This window comes from Callospermophilus lateralis, chromosome 17 (assembly GCF_048772815.1).
Source record: "Callospermophilus lateralis isolate mCalLat2 chromosome 17, mCalLat2.hap1, whole genome shotgun sequence".
Classification (NCBI taxonomy): domain Eukaryota; kingdom Metazoa; phylum Chordata; class Mammalia; order Rodentia; family Sciuridae; genus Callospermophilus; species Callospermophilus lateralis.
In genome coordinates this window covers 39,124,455-39,139,530 of record NC_135321.1, presented here as the reverse complement: position 1 = coordinate 39,139,530, position 15,076 = coordinate 39,124,455, and the positions used below count along the sequence as shown (strand labels likewise).

Sequence of the window (15,076 nt, the reverse complement as noted above, 5' to 3'; positions counted from 1 at the left end):
CTCAACCTTCTAAGTCAATTATTGTATGCCAAGAATATTCACCATGTAAATTAAAATTTATTTATTCCTCTCATGTATTTTTATAAAATTAAAATTAAATTATTGGGATTATAAAATTATCATAATCCCATCTTTCTGTGGCTGCTGTCCAAGGCTATTAGAAACATAAATATTTGGTCCAGTGTTCTCTTATTTCACCACCCCTCATATTAATGATCTACCACATTCACCTGCAGTAAAATTTTCTCTAAGATACAAGAAAAAATAGGTATTTGACTTGTAAGGAGCTGATAGTGAAGGTTTCACCCTGTGCTATAAGAGTAATAAGATTAAATATCTGAAATATACACTAGCTTTGCTTTATCTTTCACAGCATCCTTGCAAATTAGGTTATATTAGACCATATTGCAGGTAAAGAGATTAAGGCACAAGACTATGTAACTTCTTCAAGTTCTCATAGCTGGTAAGTGGTACAGCCAAAATTCAAACCTAGGTTTTTCTAGCTATGAAATTCATATTTTTAGAATATGTTGGAGAAAAATAGGAATTTTATGATATAATAAATATGAATATTATAGTCCAGTACCCGACATACTCAAAAAGTCACATTTACAGAAATGAAATTTCTTCTAAATAATTCTTTATAGTTGAAACTTGTGTAATGCTCAAATCTCCAATATAGTTGACCCATACTTTGTTATAAATAAAAACATAAAATGATGGAATCTGACATAAATTATCTTTGCACTATAAGATACATGATTTTGACCATCTGTATTATTTTAAGTTTTAAATTTATTGAATGGGTAGAGTTCATGCCATACATTGGCAATCTTTTCAACAATGGATGTAGGACAACTAGACTTCTTCTTACTATGTTTGCATGTATTTTTTACATTGAATTAAAGACAAAGAAAGTAACAATAGATTTGGTTTTGTATGCATTTGTATTTAATGATGGAAAGAAATTACTTTTATTATTCTCAAAGGACTTCTCTTTCTTCTGACATTTTTAATAAAAAAGGCATTTTTATTATAATAAAACAATTTTACTTTGTATTTCCATCCCTGAAATGTTTTCTTATGGTAAAACTATTTCACTCTGTATTTTCTAGCCCTTAGATTACGAAGAAATGAACAATCTGCAACTTAGCATTGGAGTTAGAAATAAAGCTGAATTTCATCATTCAATTATGTCTCAATATAAACTCACAGCAACTGCAATCTCTGTGGTTGTGTCAAATGTAGTGGAAGGCTCAGTGTTCCGCCCTGGTTCAAAGACATTTGCAGTAACAAGTAATATGGGAGCAAATCATAAAGTAGGAGAGTTCATAGCTACTGACCTGGACACAGGTTCAGCTTCAACAACTGTTAGGTAAGAATGACATTTTCCAATTAATTTTTACCAAATATTGAACATAAGTCTATGTTATTTTTTATTTTTTTAAGTATCTGAATTAAAATATTTTCATTATTTTAAAACCGTCATTCAAATGCAAAAAGTACTAACTGCTGATTTGTTACTTGGGATATTTAAGAAAATATAAAAATTTGTGCAAAATGTACTATGTGAAACTGAGAAGATAAGTGGCAATAATATATCTGAAAAGTTCTTACATGCCTGTGTTTATATATCTCATTAATCAATTAGCTAATTACCATAGGCGTTGGTTTTCCACAGTACCCCAATCTCACCTTAGATCCTGGGAAGATTTTATGAAACTGATTTTTACATTACAAAATTTCTCAGCTTGAAATAAATTAGATTTAGTTAGCCCATTTTGACTATTTTCTTCACTTTTACCAGCATTAAATGCTAGTCAATAACTTTGATACAAAACATTAGTTATATTAAGGAAAAATGTGCTATATTATAAAGACTTTAAGAGCTCTCTATGACAAAAAGTGCTAACTACTGAATTATCACTTAAAGTATTTGATATAAGAAAATATAAAGTTTAAGCCAGGTGTGGTAGTACATGCCTGTAAGCCCAGCAACTCAGGAGACTGACACAGGAGGATTGCAAGTGCAATTTGAGACCCTGTCTCAAAATTTAAAAAATCAAAAGAACTGGGGTATGTGTCTCAGTGGTAAAGCGCCCCTGGGTTTAATCTCCAGTACCAAAAAAGGAAAGAAAGAAAGAGAGAGAGAGAGAGAAGAAGAAGAAGGAGGAGGAGGAGGAGGAGGAAAGGAAGGAAGGAAGGAAGGAAGGAAGAAAAGAAAGTATAAAGTTTAAGAACTCTGTATGTATAACTCTTCTACTTAATCACACACGCACACACACAAAAAAAACTGTGCATGTATTTGCACATGTGATTATGATCAGGAAGAGTGGAGAAAAGACCTTATTAAGGTGTATTAAGAGTTCTTTCCCGTGTTCTCCTCACACATGTGAGCACTTGTGTCCTCGACCCAACACTCTGGACCACCATTGCTGATCACCTTTCTCATACCCCTCAGGAGTAAATCCACTGACAGATGCATCCTCCCCTCTTCTGAAGGTTCTGTCCTTAAAGCTTAGCACAATGCCTGAGACAGGGAGTTATATGACTGGTGTTTGTTTCACAAGTATGTCAATGAGGAGAACACTGAGGTCAAAGATGAGAGAGAAGGAGAATAAGCTGGATGCACAGGCAAGGACGAAGTTTGGAATTCAAAAGCAGTCTCACAAAGTCATTGTGAATTTAGTGGGGAGGGCTGGAAATTGAGAGGGAGTGCAGGCCACGCTGAGGAAGGCTAAGGAACTTTTTTTTTTTTTTTTGATAAGAGAATAGTATAGACTTAGAGCAGCCCAGGATCTAGGTCTTCCCGGATGGTCTTGCTGTCACCCAAGGGAAATGATACTGAAGCATATAAGCATAAAAAGACATTCATCAGAAATGCTTACTTAGTTGATTTTTTTTTCCCTTAAATTAAATTTTGGCCTCCATTTGAATGGCCCCACATAGCTGGTACTGTGAAAAAAAATCTCAGCTTATTCCAATTTATACCTAGGACTTATTACTACTGACTACAGAAATACATTTTATGATTAAACAGTCTTTTGTTAAGATAGTTGACATTGATTTACATTATTTTCTTTCAAATACAGATATGTAATGGGAAATAATCCAGCTGACCTGCTAGTTGTTGACTCAAAAACAGGCATCATCACTTTAAGAAACAGAGTTACCAAGGATCAATATGACAGACTTGAAGGAAAATACCAAGGAACAATTCTATCTATAGATGGTAAGAAATCAATTTTAAATTATTTTTCTTCTAGCTATATGCAAACATACTCAGACATTAATATTTTCATTCGTATATTTTTAAAAATATTTTTTACTTGTAGATGGACACAATACTTTTATTTATTTATTTATTTATTTATTTATTTATTTATTTATTTATTTATTATTGGTGCTAAGAATCAAACCCAATGCCTCACAGGTGAGAGGCAAGTGCTCTACCACTGAGCTACAGCCCCAGGCCCCATTAATATATTTTTTAAAAACGCTTTTCAAACAAAAGTTATTATGTAGGGTGTTACAGACTCAAATCTTTAATTCTGTGGGGCAGTATGATACAGTGCCTAAAAGCATGAGCCCTGAGGTGAGATGCATTGGTACCTGTACCATCTCTTACTAGCCCTAGAATCTTAGAGAAGTTATTCAGCCCATCTATACCTCAATCTTCTATGAAATGGGACAATAACAATTTTGAATTAGAATGATGTGATGATAATGATCAAAAATAATAGCAGAAGCAACAACAATACTATGAGCACAGTTGAGTGAAAGTGCATGGACATTAACATCAGATTGACAAGATTTAAATCTCTCTTTGACACCCTTTCAGACATTTGCTTCCATTTTGTTCAGAAAGCACGTATTGAGTTCTAACTCAAGGTCAACCATTGTGCCAAGGTCTGGGATTATATCCATGAAAAGTTAAAACAGCTGAGCTCACATTTATACAATAGCACTAACAAAAGTACCTGCATTTCTTTTATTAATGTCATGTATCATTTGCCTTTTTGTTGTCTAGTGAAGAAGACACTGGACTTAGAGTCAGAAGTTCTAACTTTGACATAATTAAATCTTGGGAAAATTGCAAGAACTTCTAAACTTCAGTTTTTCCTTCTGCCAGATTTGGGCAGTAGCCTCTTTAAATCATATAATTTTGAGGACTAAATGGCACGATTAAATGAAAAGCATCTAGCTGATGGCTAACAGATAGGTGCTAATTTAATGTTTATTATATCCAACATCCAGTATAAATCAGAGCAGTGTTCATGTCATTTACATTCTTGTCCACATTCCCCAAATTACAGGGCATAATGAGGCTGAATAAATATCTCCAAGCAACAATGGGAGAAAAACTTAACTCAAATTATATCTATATTTTTACCCAATAGTTCTAATTCCAATAATTGTAGCAAAAGTTCTAAATGTTTAAGGTTGAATACACAGGGATGCTAAGTACAGCACTAACTTTAATAATTAAGTATTGAAGGCAAAGTCAATAGGCAACAAAGCAGGTCAATCATGGTCCACTTGATATGAAACTATATAACCTTTGGAAACTATATTGGTGAAAAGTGTATTAAGACATGAAAGAATGCTTATAGTTTAAAGTAAAAAATATAAACTGGAATGAGCTATATGATCTTATCAATGTAACATAAATAATAAGCAATGTTCAGACATCATAATTAAAGACAAAATATCATCAGAACAAATCAACATGGGGGGCCTTTGGAACTACTACTATGGGTTTTTATTTTATTTTACTTCTTTCTCTAATTCTATACTTTTCAAATTTTATGTAGTACCCAACTATTTATTATTTCAAGAAATAATCCCCCCAAAAAGGAATAATCCAATAATAGGATTAAGAGTAATAGTAATAAGGTTAATTATAATAATATAAAAATATTTGTATATAAAAACTGAGTTACAGACAAGAGATGACTTACTAAATTTATGCAAATAAAGACATTGAAAGAGGTATTGGCACAAAAATAGTTCTATCTTATCCAAACATTATTACACTCAATGTATAAAATATTTCTTCTATTTTGAACATCACTATAGATTCTCTTCAAAGAACTTGCACTGGCACAGTCATTATTGACCTTCAAGGTTCTGGCTGGGTAACTAGTAATGAAAGTGGTGGTACCAGCGGTGGAAGTAGCAGTGGTGGTGACGGTGGTACCAGCACCAGCAGCAATACAGGTTCCAATACTGAAACCAGTACCGGTACCGATGACAACCATGAAAGAGAAGACACCAGTACCAACACAAATGAGAATGGTTCCGCTGATTCCGGTACTCCCAACACACAAGGAAATGACAATGGACAACCGACTGAGTATTTGCCTAATGAGAATACAGGTGATCGAGGAATTCCCTCAGATAATGTACATTTTGGTCCTGCGGGTATTGGACTACTCATCATGGGATTCTTAGTCCTGGGATGTAAGTACTTCCATGATTCTATTTATATGTGCCCCCCCTTTAAAAAAATGGTGGGTGGTGGGAAAAGTTTTCTAATTTTTGGTGAAATATATTTTACAAATTATGATTTTGTGCAATCACCAAGAAATGTCTATGCTTGGTACTGAGTTTACAAAATGAAAAAAAAAAATCAAAAAACTTCTTGCCCCCTTATAGTGCAGTAGAAGGCAAAGATTTGTTTGTTGTCAATCTCAATATGATGGGAAAATGCCACAACAAGCAAGTTCAAATGGATCTATTTGGGTGAAGACAATCAGAAATAATTTATTGAAGCAATCAGAAAAGGCTACATTAAAATAAGTAAACTCTGAGTTGAGTTTTAACAAATGAGTACGAGTTAGCTTTATGGACAAGAGAAAAGGAACATGATACAAAGAGGGGGGAAAGTCCATGTGTAAAAACCCCAAAGAATGAGAAAACCAGGTACTGAAATAAAGGACTCCTGTGTGGAAGAAATAAAGGGTGTTCCTGAAGCATGGTCAGGGTTGAAACTAGAAAGATAGGCAGGAGCAATATCTTGAAAGGATTTCATGCAATGCCGAGGCTGCATAGATGAATAAAATAGAGACTCAAATAGAGCTAGGGCTGAATTCTGGTTCCTTGTCTGAATCTTTCAAAGGTTGCAAACCTTTCCAAACCTTGCCTTTTTCATGTGTGAAATAATGATACTTACTTCACAACATTGCTGTAATAGCAGAAAAGAAGAACCACACAAGGCACTCAGCACATCCTGTGGTCCTAGAGCGCTAGTCAAGAATCTAGTCACAAGGCACAATCCAGTGGATTCTTCTGTGGCTTTTAGCACTGCCTTGGATGATGGTAGAAATTAGGGGAGAGATGGGCCATGTGCTAAAGTGTCTGAGAATGAAGGGAACTGCTGAAATAAATAAGTTGAAAATTGTGAAGTATATTAAGTTAATGCAAACATTGCCCATTTCAAGTATGGAATCATAAAAATCTTCATGTCAGAAGATACTTCACATATTTAATTAAAACACACACAAAATGTGAATTCTGAGCACTTACATATGAAATACGTTTTCACCTTCCTTTGCCTTTACACATAAACAGTCATAAATATACGGGTTTTTTTACCAAACTTATTTGTAAACCAAGTTTACTCTGACTTTAAATAACAGTGCCCTTTGAACATTTTAATCAACATGGGTTTGTCTAAACCATGTAGAGTTTGGACATGCTAATAACACAGCTTAAAAGTGAGTCTCTATCTAAAATATACTCCCAAAAATGAAATTTCTATAGTAAGTAATAAGAGTTCATTTTTATTGGCTCATAATGTATTGAAGTAGTAACCAGGAAAAGTTCTATGAAAGAGGAAACAAGTTTTTAAAAAGGATGAAATGTCATCAAAATGAATCAAGGCAAGAAAAATGTAAAAATGCTAGCAAATTTGCAGAACATAATGTAAAATGCATATGAGAAAAGATCAGCCTCTAAATTTTGGGCATAATGATTACCCATCAATATTATACTTTAAAGTGTATTACTTTATAAATGTAACTTGATTACCCAAGTGTGATTATCACAACTGTGTAAATAAATAAATAAGTTTGTTTTTATATTGCTGATTAACTTTCAGTAACTACTTTTAAATTTAGGCTTTTAAATTAGAAATGGGCCTTTGAGTCAATACCTCTAGATTTAAAGTTTTCTCCCATCCTACCATATTTTTAAAACAGCAAAGCACACAGGATTTTTTTCCCCTTCTTTTCTTCTTAGTTTACTCTCTACTTTTTTTTCTCTTATTTCAGTTATATCTTTCTTCTTTACTAACTTGCTTCCTTATTTTATCCTTCCTTCTTTCCTCAATTTTTTTACTTACACATCCTTTCTTTCATCTACCCATTTATTCAAAAATATTTAAAAATATTTTATTATATGAAAAGATGATAAATAGATGAAAGAGAAAACTCCAATTGATTAACAGGAAATGACACTGTTAAACAGTATGATAGTCTCTCTTTGTGTAAAAGTAATTCAAAGAAAAGATATCTGTGTAAGGGGAAATAATAGCCTAATGAGAAAAATCTCTGGGTGCACAAGTAAGATTTTGTTATTGAAATACAGAAAGGCAGGCATATCTAAAAATAGAAAAATAACTAAAGGCATGAAAGAGAAAACAGAAGAACCAAGCATATTGCCTGGTACCTCCAGCTGACTTTCTTCTCTCCCATACTGTGACAGGAAAAATGGTCATCTGTTTTAATCATGCAATACTATTTACAATTTTAATATTGATTGTAGTCTATTGAAGCTCACATTTACTTTGATACCTGATTATTAGTTTGTTTTCTGAAGTTTCCATAATAATTTAAAAATCAACAGAAGTTTTATTAGAAATTCAAGTTTAACTATAAAAAAGCAGATTGTTTTCTTTTAATAGGACCCACTACTAACCCCAGTATTCCTCTCTTTCCACTGTCAGTGGTCCCATTTTTGTTGATCTGTTGTGAATGTGGAGGAGCCCCTGGTGGTGGAGCTGGCTTTGAACCTGTTCCTGAATGTTCTGATGGAGCAATTCATTCATGGGCAGTAGAAGGACCACAGCCTGAACCCCGGGTAAGTGCTAATCTGTAAGAAAGGGACTCAACTCAGTCTTCACACATGAGCCAAGATGGTACAATCACTCAGTCTATGTAATACTTTGTTCTGGGATAGCTGATGGGGAAAGAAAGGGGAATTGAAAGTACATCAAAATTAGATGGAAGTAACCACAGAAAAGCTTTTCAATATGAGGATCATGTTTTAAATGAATTTCAAAAGTTTCCTAAGAAGTATTTTTTTTAGGAAATCTGCAACAATTTGAGAATAAAGCAAATGTATGATAAGAATGAGAAAATGTTGTTTCCTGTCTTTTAGGATATGACCACAGTCTGTGTACCAACAATACCACCTACTAATGTAAATATGATAGAATGCATTGACAACTCAGGTAAGAAAAAAGAATTGAACAGCTCAAATAACTAAAAAGGAACTCTATTCTCTCTGGTTGTATATGTTACTATATTTTAATGACCTTATTTGTCTTTAAAAGTGTTTACATGATTCCTTTTTAAATGACTAATGTGTAAATTATATGGTAAAGGTAAACCTGCTATAATTATTATTCTTATGTGATATATTTTTGAAATTTTCCTCAATCATCCATAGGAGACTGATGATTTTCCTCCTCAATGCATAGGAGATGACAAAATTAGGACATCTATAAATGGAAAAACTGAATCATAACCATGAGTCAATTTTGTCAAGATTTTTATCTAACAGAGAAAATGTTATATATATAATTAAAATATATATCAAAATATATTTTAAGTATATATATATATATATATACATATATACATATACACACATATACATACTAAAATTAAAATACAACCTGATTAAAGTTGATCTGTGCTCATGTATTAAGGATACAATCTTCTATAATTTGTTTAATGACTCAAAGTTGCTCTGAGTTTATTATGACAAAGAAAAAAACTAGATTCATTCTTAGCCTCAATATCAGTGTTGATCTAAAATCTTTTCTTAAATTGAAAGACTCAACACTGTCAAAATCTTTTAAAGCTTTCAGCTAAGATTTTGTGCATGTGGTGGAGTTTCCCCTTGTACTGGGGCAAGACTGTATAAATATAACTGGCCTTAAAATAGGAGTCCAGACCACTTCACAGGCAAAAACCAGGGAACAGTTAGAATCTCACAGTAAGTGGATAACTACCACTGTAATAAGGGAACAATTAAAATAACTTCTCATAACTTGTGAAAATAGTTGTACCATGTTTTCTTTTCCAAGGTAAATGCTATTGATTGTTATTTTTCTCTTAGAGTTTTTCAAACTAATTATTACTAATGATTACTTTTCCACTTTGAACACTCTAAAATGTAATAGGCACTGAAGTGTTTATAACTTGTTTATAACTTGCACCTTATTCAAAGAAGTCAACAACTAGTCTTTGAACCTATTTCTCCTCCTCACATATCCATTTTGGTGAACGGCACCGATATCTTCCCAACCCTAAAGAAAAACTCTTGTTAACTCACATCTCCTTTTTCCTTGGTGTCCAATCAGTTATCGTGTCCAACATTGTTTACTGATGCATTTATTCTCTCACAAAGTCTATAAACCTTTGTACAGATCTTGAACAAATCATCATGGAAGACACCAGGTTAATTGAAGTATGAAAATTACACTTCCCACAAATTCGAGATCTTTAAAATATTAAGGTCATGGTAATTCCTCTACTCTTATGGACATTCTCTCTGTGGTATTTCCATAGTCCATGCCATTGTTTTTTTTGCCACCTACCTCAAATATTGTAACAAGTTTCTACTCAACCTTCACGTCCACGAGCATATCGAAGAACCATGGCCTCTTCTCTAAAAGCTAGTGGAGTTACTTTTGTTGTTGTTTTTTGTGTTTTTGTTTTTGCCTTTTTCTGGATGCCCTGGGCTTCCAATAATACATTGGAGGTATGCTTATACTGTTTTTTTAACCTTCAAAATTTGAGTTATTTATCCCAATCTCTCAATTTGAAATCAAACTCTTGAGGGCATAGGTTTTTGTAACTTTTCTGCAGTCCCCACTTCTAACACATCATACAGTAGTCTCTGGATAGGTAATTACCAAATTAACAAATTGATCATTATTTTTTGACCTCAAGATCATAATTACCTCTCCTTTCTTTATATCTCATCTTCATTTTATTTCTTTGCTCATGAGTGCATGCCTGGATGAAGAAATCTTACATCCTAGTAGTTTTTAGTTTATATTATACTAGAGAAAGTAAATTTAATGTGATCAATATTTTTAGGAGTTTATACAAATGAGTATTGTGGCAGAGAAATGCAGGATCTTGGAGGAGGAGAAAGAACGACAGGATTTGAACTAATGGATGGAGTTAAGACATCAAACGCACCTGAGATATGTCAAGAATATTCTGGAACATTAAGAAGAAATTCTATGAGGGAATGTAGAGAAGGCGGTTTGAATATGAATTTCATGGAAAATTACTTTTGTCAGGTAAGGCCTGTAGCTGTGTACCTTCCTCTCTATCCACCATATTCTAAGTTTTTCCATCAGGGAATTTGGGAAGAGTCTTGGATTCCCAACTTCTAATCTTCATGCCCAACAATTTTTATTGTGGCTGAATAATAGCCCAAAAGCTCTCATCTGAGAATGTGTACTCTCCCTTTTAAAAATAGCCAGTGGCTCCCAGTTGTGTTCTGTTATAACATAAATTCCAAATTCTTCAACATGACAATTAAGGTGATTCACAGATTGACACCCCCCGCCACATCTCCAGACACCCTTCCTTCCCATCAGCCTCACTTGCTGAGCACCTTTACCTTCTCCACAGTGGACTGTTCTCTGAGGTTTTGCTTCTGTGTGACCCTCCTGCAATGCTTTTATCCCCCCTCTCTCACAAAAACTTGCACCCATCCATGAATATCCAGTTCAAATGTCACTGCCTCTCTGAAATTTTTACAGTTAATTATCTCCTCCAAAATAAGATCCGTGTTTCCTCATCTGTATTTTTGTAGTACTTTTTACATTTTATAGAACTTACAATTGCCAAAATATGTTCATGTATATGTCCACCACCATTTTTAGTGCCTCATCCATATGTTCTCTACAATGTAGGGCTAGCACTCAGTTCAGTTCCAAGCACATAGTAAACATTCATTAAGAGAGCCACAGTGCATTTCCAGAACATTCTAAGAAATGAAAAGAGTGTGGGGCCTGGAAAAGTTTGGCCGAAGGAGAATTAACCTTGCCATCCCCAGGCAGAGCCCCAACTGCTTGTGGTTACACATTACATGATATTCAACCTTCGGCAACTTCCTGTCTCTGTTTTGGACTAGAAATACAGTTCTGTCCTTCTGCATTCTCACCTAAAATGCTTTTATTAATTCCCCTCTGGTTTAGAGAGTGATTGATATTTTTAAATAAATATTAGTAAAAGCCTTTTAAATAGTAATTAATAATAATGGGGCTAGCTGCTGAAACATATGGGAATACTTCCCATTCAGGTCCCTACCTATGAATATTATCTTCACACAAAAAAAGTAGAATTGTGCCTTGAAACCTTCACACTTATAGCTCCCACCAGCCACTCAATCGACTTCATTGTGATCTCTGGTCAGCACCACTTGAAGGAGATGACTTCCTTCTCCTATAGACGTACAACCTCCATCACTCTGCATACCTGAACCCTGGCATCTATGAGCATGCCTTGTCTGTCTCGTCCTACTGAAACATGAGCCCTAGGAGAGAAGATCATATCTGCTTTTGTTCATTGTTGCATAGCTAAGTTCCTAACAGAGTGTTTGCCAAAGAACAAAGGCTGAATAAATATTTTTTAAGGAACCAGCACAATAAGTTGGTTGACCACCTGATATTTCTGATAGTCAACCTGAAAGCCTGCAATTCAGTACCATAAACTGCAAAGATGAAATCAAAGTACACACATCTGTGGGCTTTCAGCTTGAATTGAAAGAGATTAATCTTTAAAATTTGTCTGGGATCACCTTTATTTTTTTTTTTAATCTAAAAATGGCACAGATCCAGAGTCAAACTTTCCAATTGCACTAAAAAGGCCACATTAAACCAGGCACAGGGGCACACAGCTATAATCCCAGTGACTCTGGAGGCTAAGGCAGGAAGATTAAAAATTCAAAGCCAGCCTCAATGACTTAGCAAGGCTCTGAGCAACTTAGACCTGTCTTAAATAAAAAATAATAAAAAAGGGGAGCTGGGGATATGACTTAGTGGTTAAGCACCCCTGGGTTTAATCCCTGGTAATAAATATAAAATTAAAATTAAAAAAGTAAGTAAATAAAAAGGACACATTAAAATAAACCTTCCCAGATCCACAACATTCATTCTGCTTGAAGGAAATAAAACACAATGCTCAATAAACCCATAAACTATGAACTGCCTTTTTTAGGGAAAAAAAATATATATTTATTTATATACAAACACATTTTTGCATACCTCCTTCTAACTTTTTTTGTGTGTAGCAATTTTTTTTGTTCGTTTGTTTGTTTTGGTACCAAGGACTGAACCCAGGGGTGCTTAACCACTAAGCCACATCCTCTGCCGCAGTCTGGCTGGGCACAAAATCACCGAGCCACCACATAGCCTTGTAGATTCAAACAGCAACTCTTTATTCCCCAACTCTCACCGGCACTCTACACACACTACCTGGGAATACACTGCCTCTACTCGGCTCCAGGCACCAATTCTCTCAGAACTCCAAAGGAGCAGGTGCCTGAGGCAGCAGGATACGCCCTAATCCAGGGGATCTGCCCTAATCCTGGAGCCGCCCTATTCCCAACAGGATCCACCCTAAATAGGATGGAGCCACCCTAATCCCTGAGCAGGGTCCTTTCAACCCAAAATGCCATGCATCATTCCTACTTGGCTATGGCTCTCAGCAATCCTCTATCCTTTCTTTTATTTTTAATTTTGAGACAGGGCCTCACTAAGTTCTTGGGGCTGGCTTTGAACTCACAATCCTCCTGCCTCAGTCTCCCCAGACCCCAGGATTTCCGGTGTGCACCACCGCACCTGACTGTATATAGCATTTTCATATGCCTCCTTCTAACTTGGTTATAAAATTGTTTATGGGACATTTTTGTATGCGATTCTGTGCCCAAAATGTACTATTTGAAATAAGTCTATCAAAGTAAATTTTAAAATCAAGACATTATTGGAATTATAGTTAAAATATCTTCTTACCAAATTCTTTCAAGAAATTATAATGCTTTTAAAATCATTTCCAGTAGATATTAGAACTTTGCTCTGCGTATGCCTCTTTGGAAATGCCCTGGAAGAAACAACAATGGTAACGACAATATGTATTCATAATTTCATTTTCTCTTTTCTCTACAAATTCAGAAGGCATATGCTTACGCAGATGAAGATGAAGGACGCCCATCCAATGACTGCTTGCTCATATATGACATTGAAGGGGTAGGTTCGCCTGCCGGCTCCGTGGGCTGTTGCAGTTTCATTGGAGAAGACCTGGATGAAAGCTTCTTGGATACTCTGGGACCTAAATTTAAGAAATTGGCAGATATCAGCCTGGGAAGAGAAATCGACTCTTATCCAGACCCTGAACCTTCCTGGCAACCTCAGAGCACTGAACCACCTTGCCCTCAGCAGACAACAGAGCCCATGGCGGGTGGACACCCACCAATCTCCCCGCACTTTGGCACTACTACCGTAATTTCTGAGAGCACCTATCCCTCAGGACCTGGTGTACAGCATCCTATGCCTATTCCTGATCCTCTGGGCTATGGTAATGTCACTATGACAGAGTCTTATACCACCTCTGGCACTCTGAAGCCCTCTGTCCATCTTCATGATAACCGGCATGCATCAAACGTGGTGGTGACAGAGAGGGTGGTGGGCCCAATCTCTGGCGCTGATTTGCATGGAATGCTAGATATGCCCGACTTGAGAGATGGCTCAAATGTGATAGTGACAGAAAGGGTCATAGCACCAGGTTCAAGTCTACCCACCTCTCTGACTATCTCTAATCCTAGAGAGTCTTCAAATGTGGTAGTGACAGAAAGAGTCATCCAACCAACTTCCGGCATGATGGGCAGTCTGAGTATGCACCCTGACTTATCAAATGCCCACAATGTGATTGTGACAGAGAGGGTTGTTTCTGGTGCTGGGATAAGTGGAGGTGGGGGCATAGGTAGCAGTGGCCTGGTTAGCACCAGCATGGGTGCCGGTAGCATGGGCCTGGGTGGAGCTGGAGTCAGTGGTGGTGGCATTGGGCTGAGCAACCTGGGTGGAGGTGGGGGCTTGAGTAGCAGTATGGCGGGGACAGCCACGATTGGTCATGTGAGGAGTTCCTCTGACCATCACTTTAGCCAGACCCTTGGATCTGCCTCCCCTAGCACATCTCGAAGTCGAATCACAAAGTACAGTACAGTACAATATACCAAGTAATCAGGATCCCAGTGCACCTATTCACAGTAATTGTGATGTAGGTTCAATTCCCACCACCCAAAAATCTGACAATGCAATTTATGATGCACAACTAGGTGCTAAGATAATTGTGGAACAAGCTGAGGAACCACGATGAGAAAAATAGATGAAAACATTGCTGTGGGGGAGAGCCTTCCTTAGCATTCATAAACATTTTTCTTATATTAGTACTAATGAAATTGTGATTGTGAACTAAATTAAGGAATGACCTTTTTGTTTGTTTGTTTGTTTGGCTTCATGGCCTGTAGGGCCTTTTTTTACATCTATGAGGCCTCTAGTACATCTTCAATATGTTAAGAAATAAAATGTGATCATGTAAAAGCACTGGCCTTAAGATGGCAATTGGCATAATTCTCCTTGCTCTGTTATGATTTGCCATGTAACTCCGGCAACTTTCAAAAAGAATAAAGATGTGATATGTTTATGTGGGGAAACAAGTTATTAACATGCTGTTTCCCTCCATATACTCTGTTAATTTCATGGATAATATAAACTAAAAATCCAACCATAGATTTAGACCAGGGTTAATCATTAAATAAAATCTGACTA

At 35.7% G+C, this 15,076-nt stretch overlaps 1 protein-coding gene across 3 annotated transcripts in view; it reads left to right on the top strand.

Annotated features, from left to right (window-relative positions):
* The window catches only part of Dsg1 (desmoglein 1), a 31,796-nt gene extending 17,308 nt beyond the window's left edge, over positions 1-14,488 (top strand). The window contains exons 9-17 of one of the 3 annotated variants that reach the window (XM_077105604.1): positions 1,116-1,375; positions 3,093-3,232; positions 5,080-5,220; positions 5,269-5,463; positions 7,949-8,082; positions 8,383-8,455; positions 10,335-10,543; positions 13,424-14,282; positions 14,334-14,488. In XM_077105604.1, coding sequence (XP_076961719.1) covers positions 1,116-1,375; positions 3,093-3,232; positions 5,080-5,220; positions 5,269-5,463; positions 7,949-8,082; positions 8,383-8,455; positions 10,335-10,543; positions 13,424-14,282; positions 14,334-14,488 — 2,166 coding nt within the window. Of the gene's footprint in view, positions 1-1,115; positions 1,376-3,092; positions 3,233-5,079; positions 5,464-7,948; positions 8,083-8,382; positions 8,456-10,334; positions 10,544-13,423 lie in introns of all 3 variants that reach the window. The other 2 variants (XM_076836818.2, XM_076836817.2) reach the window with 2 other exon arrangements.
* Positions 14,489-15,076: the final 588 nt, after the last annotated feature.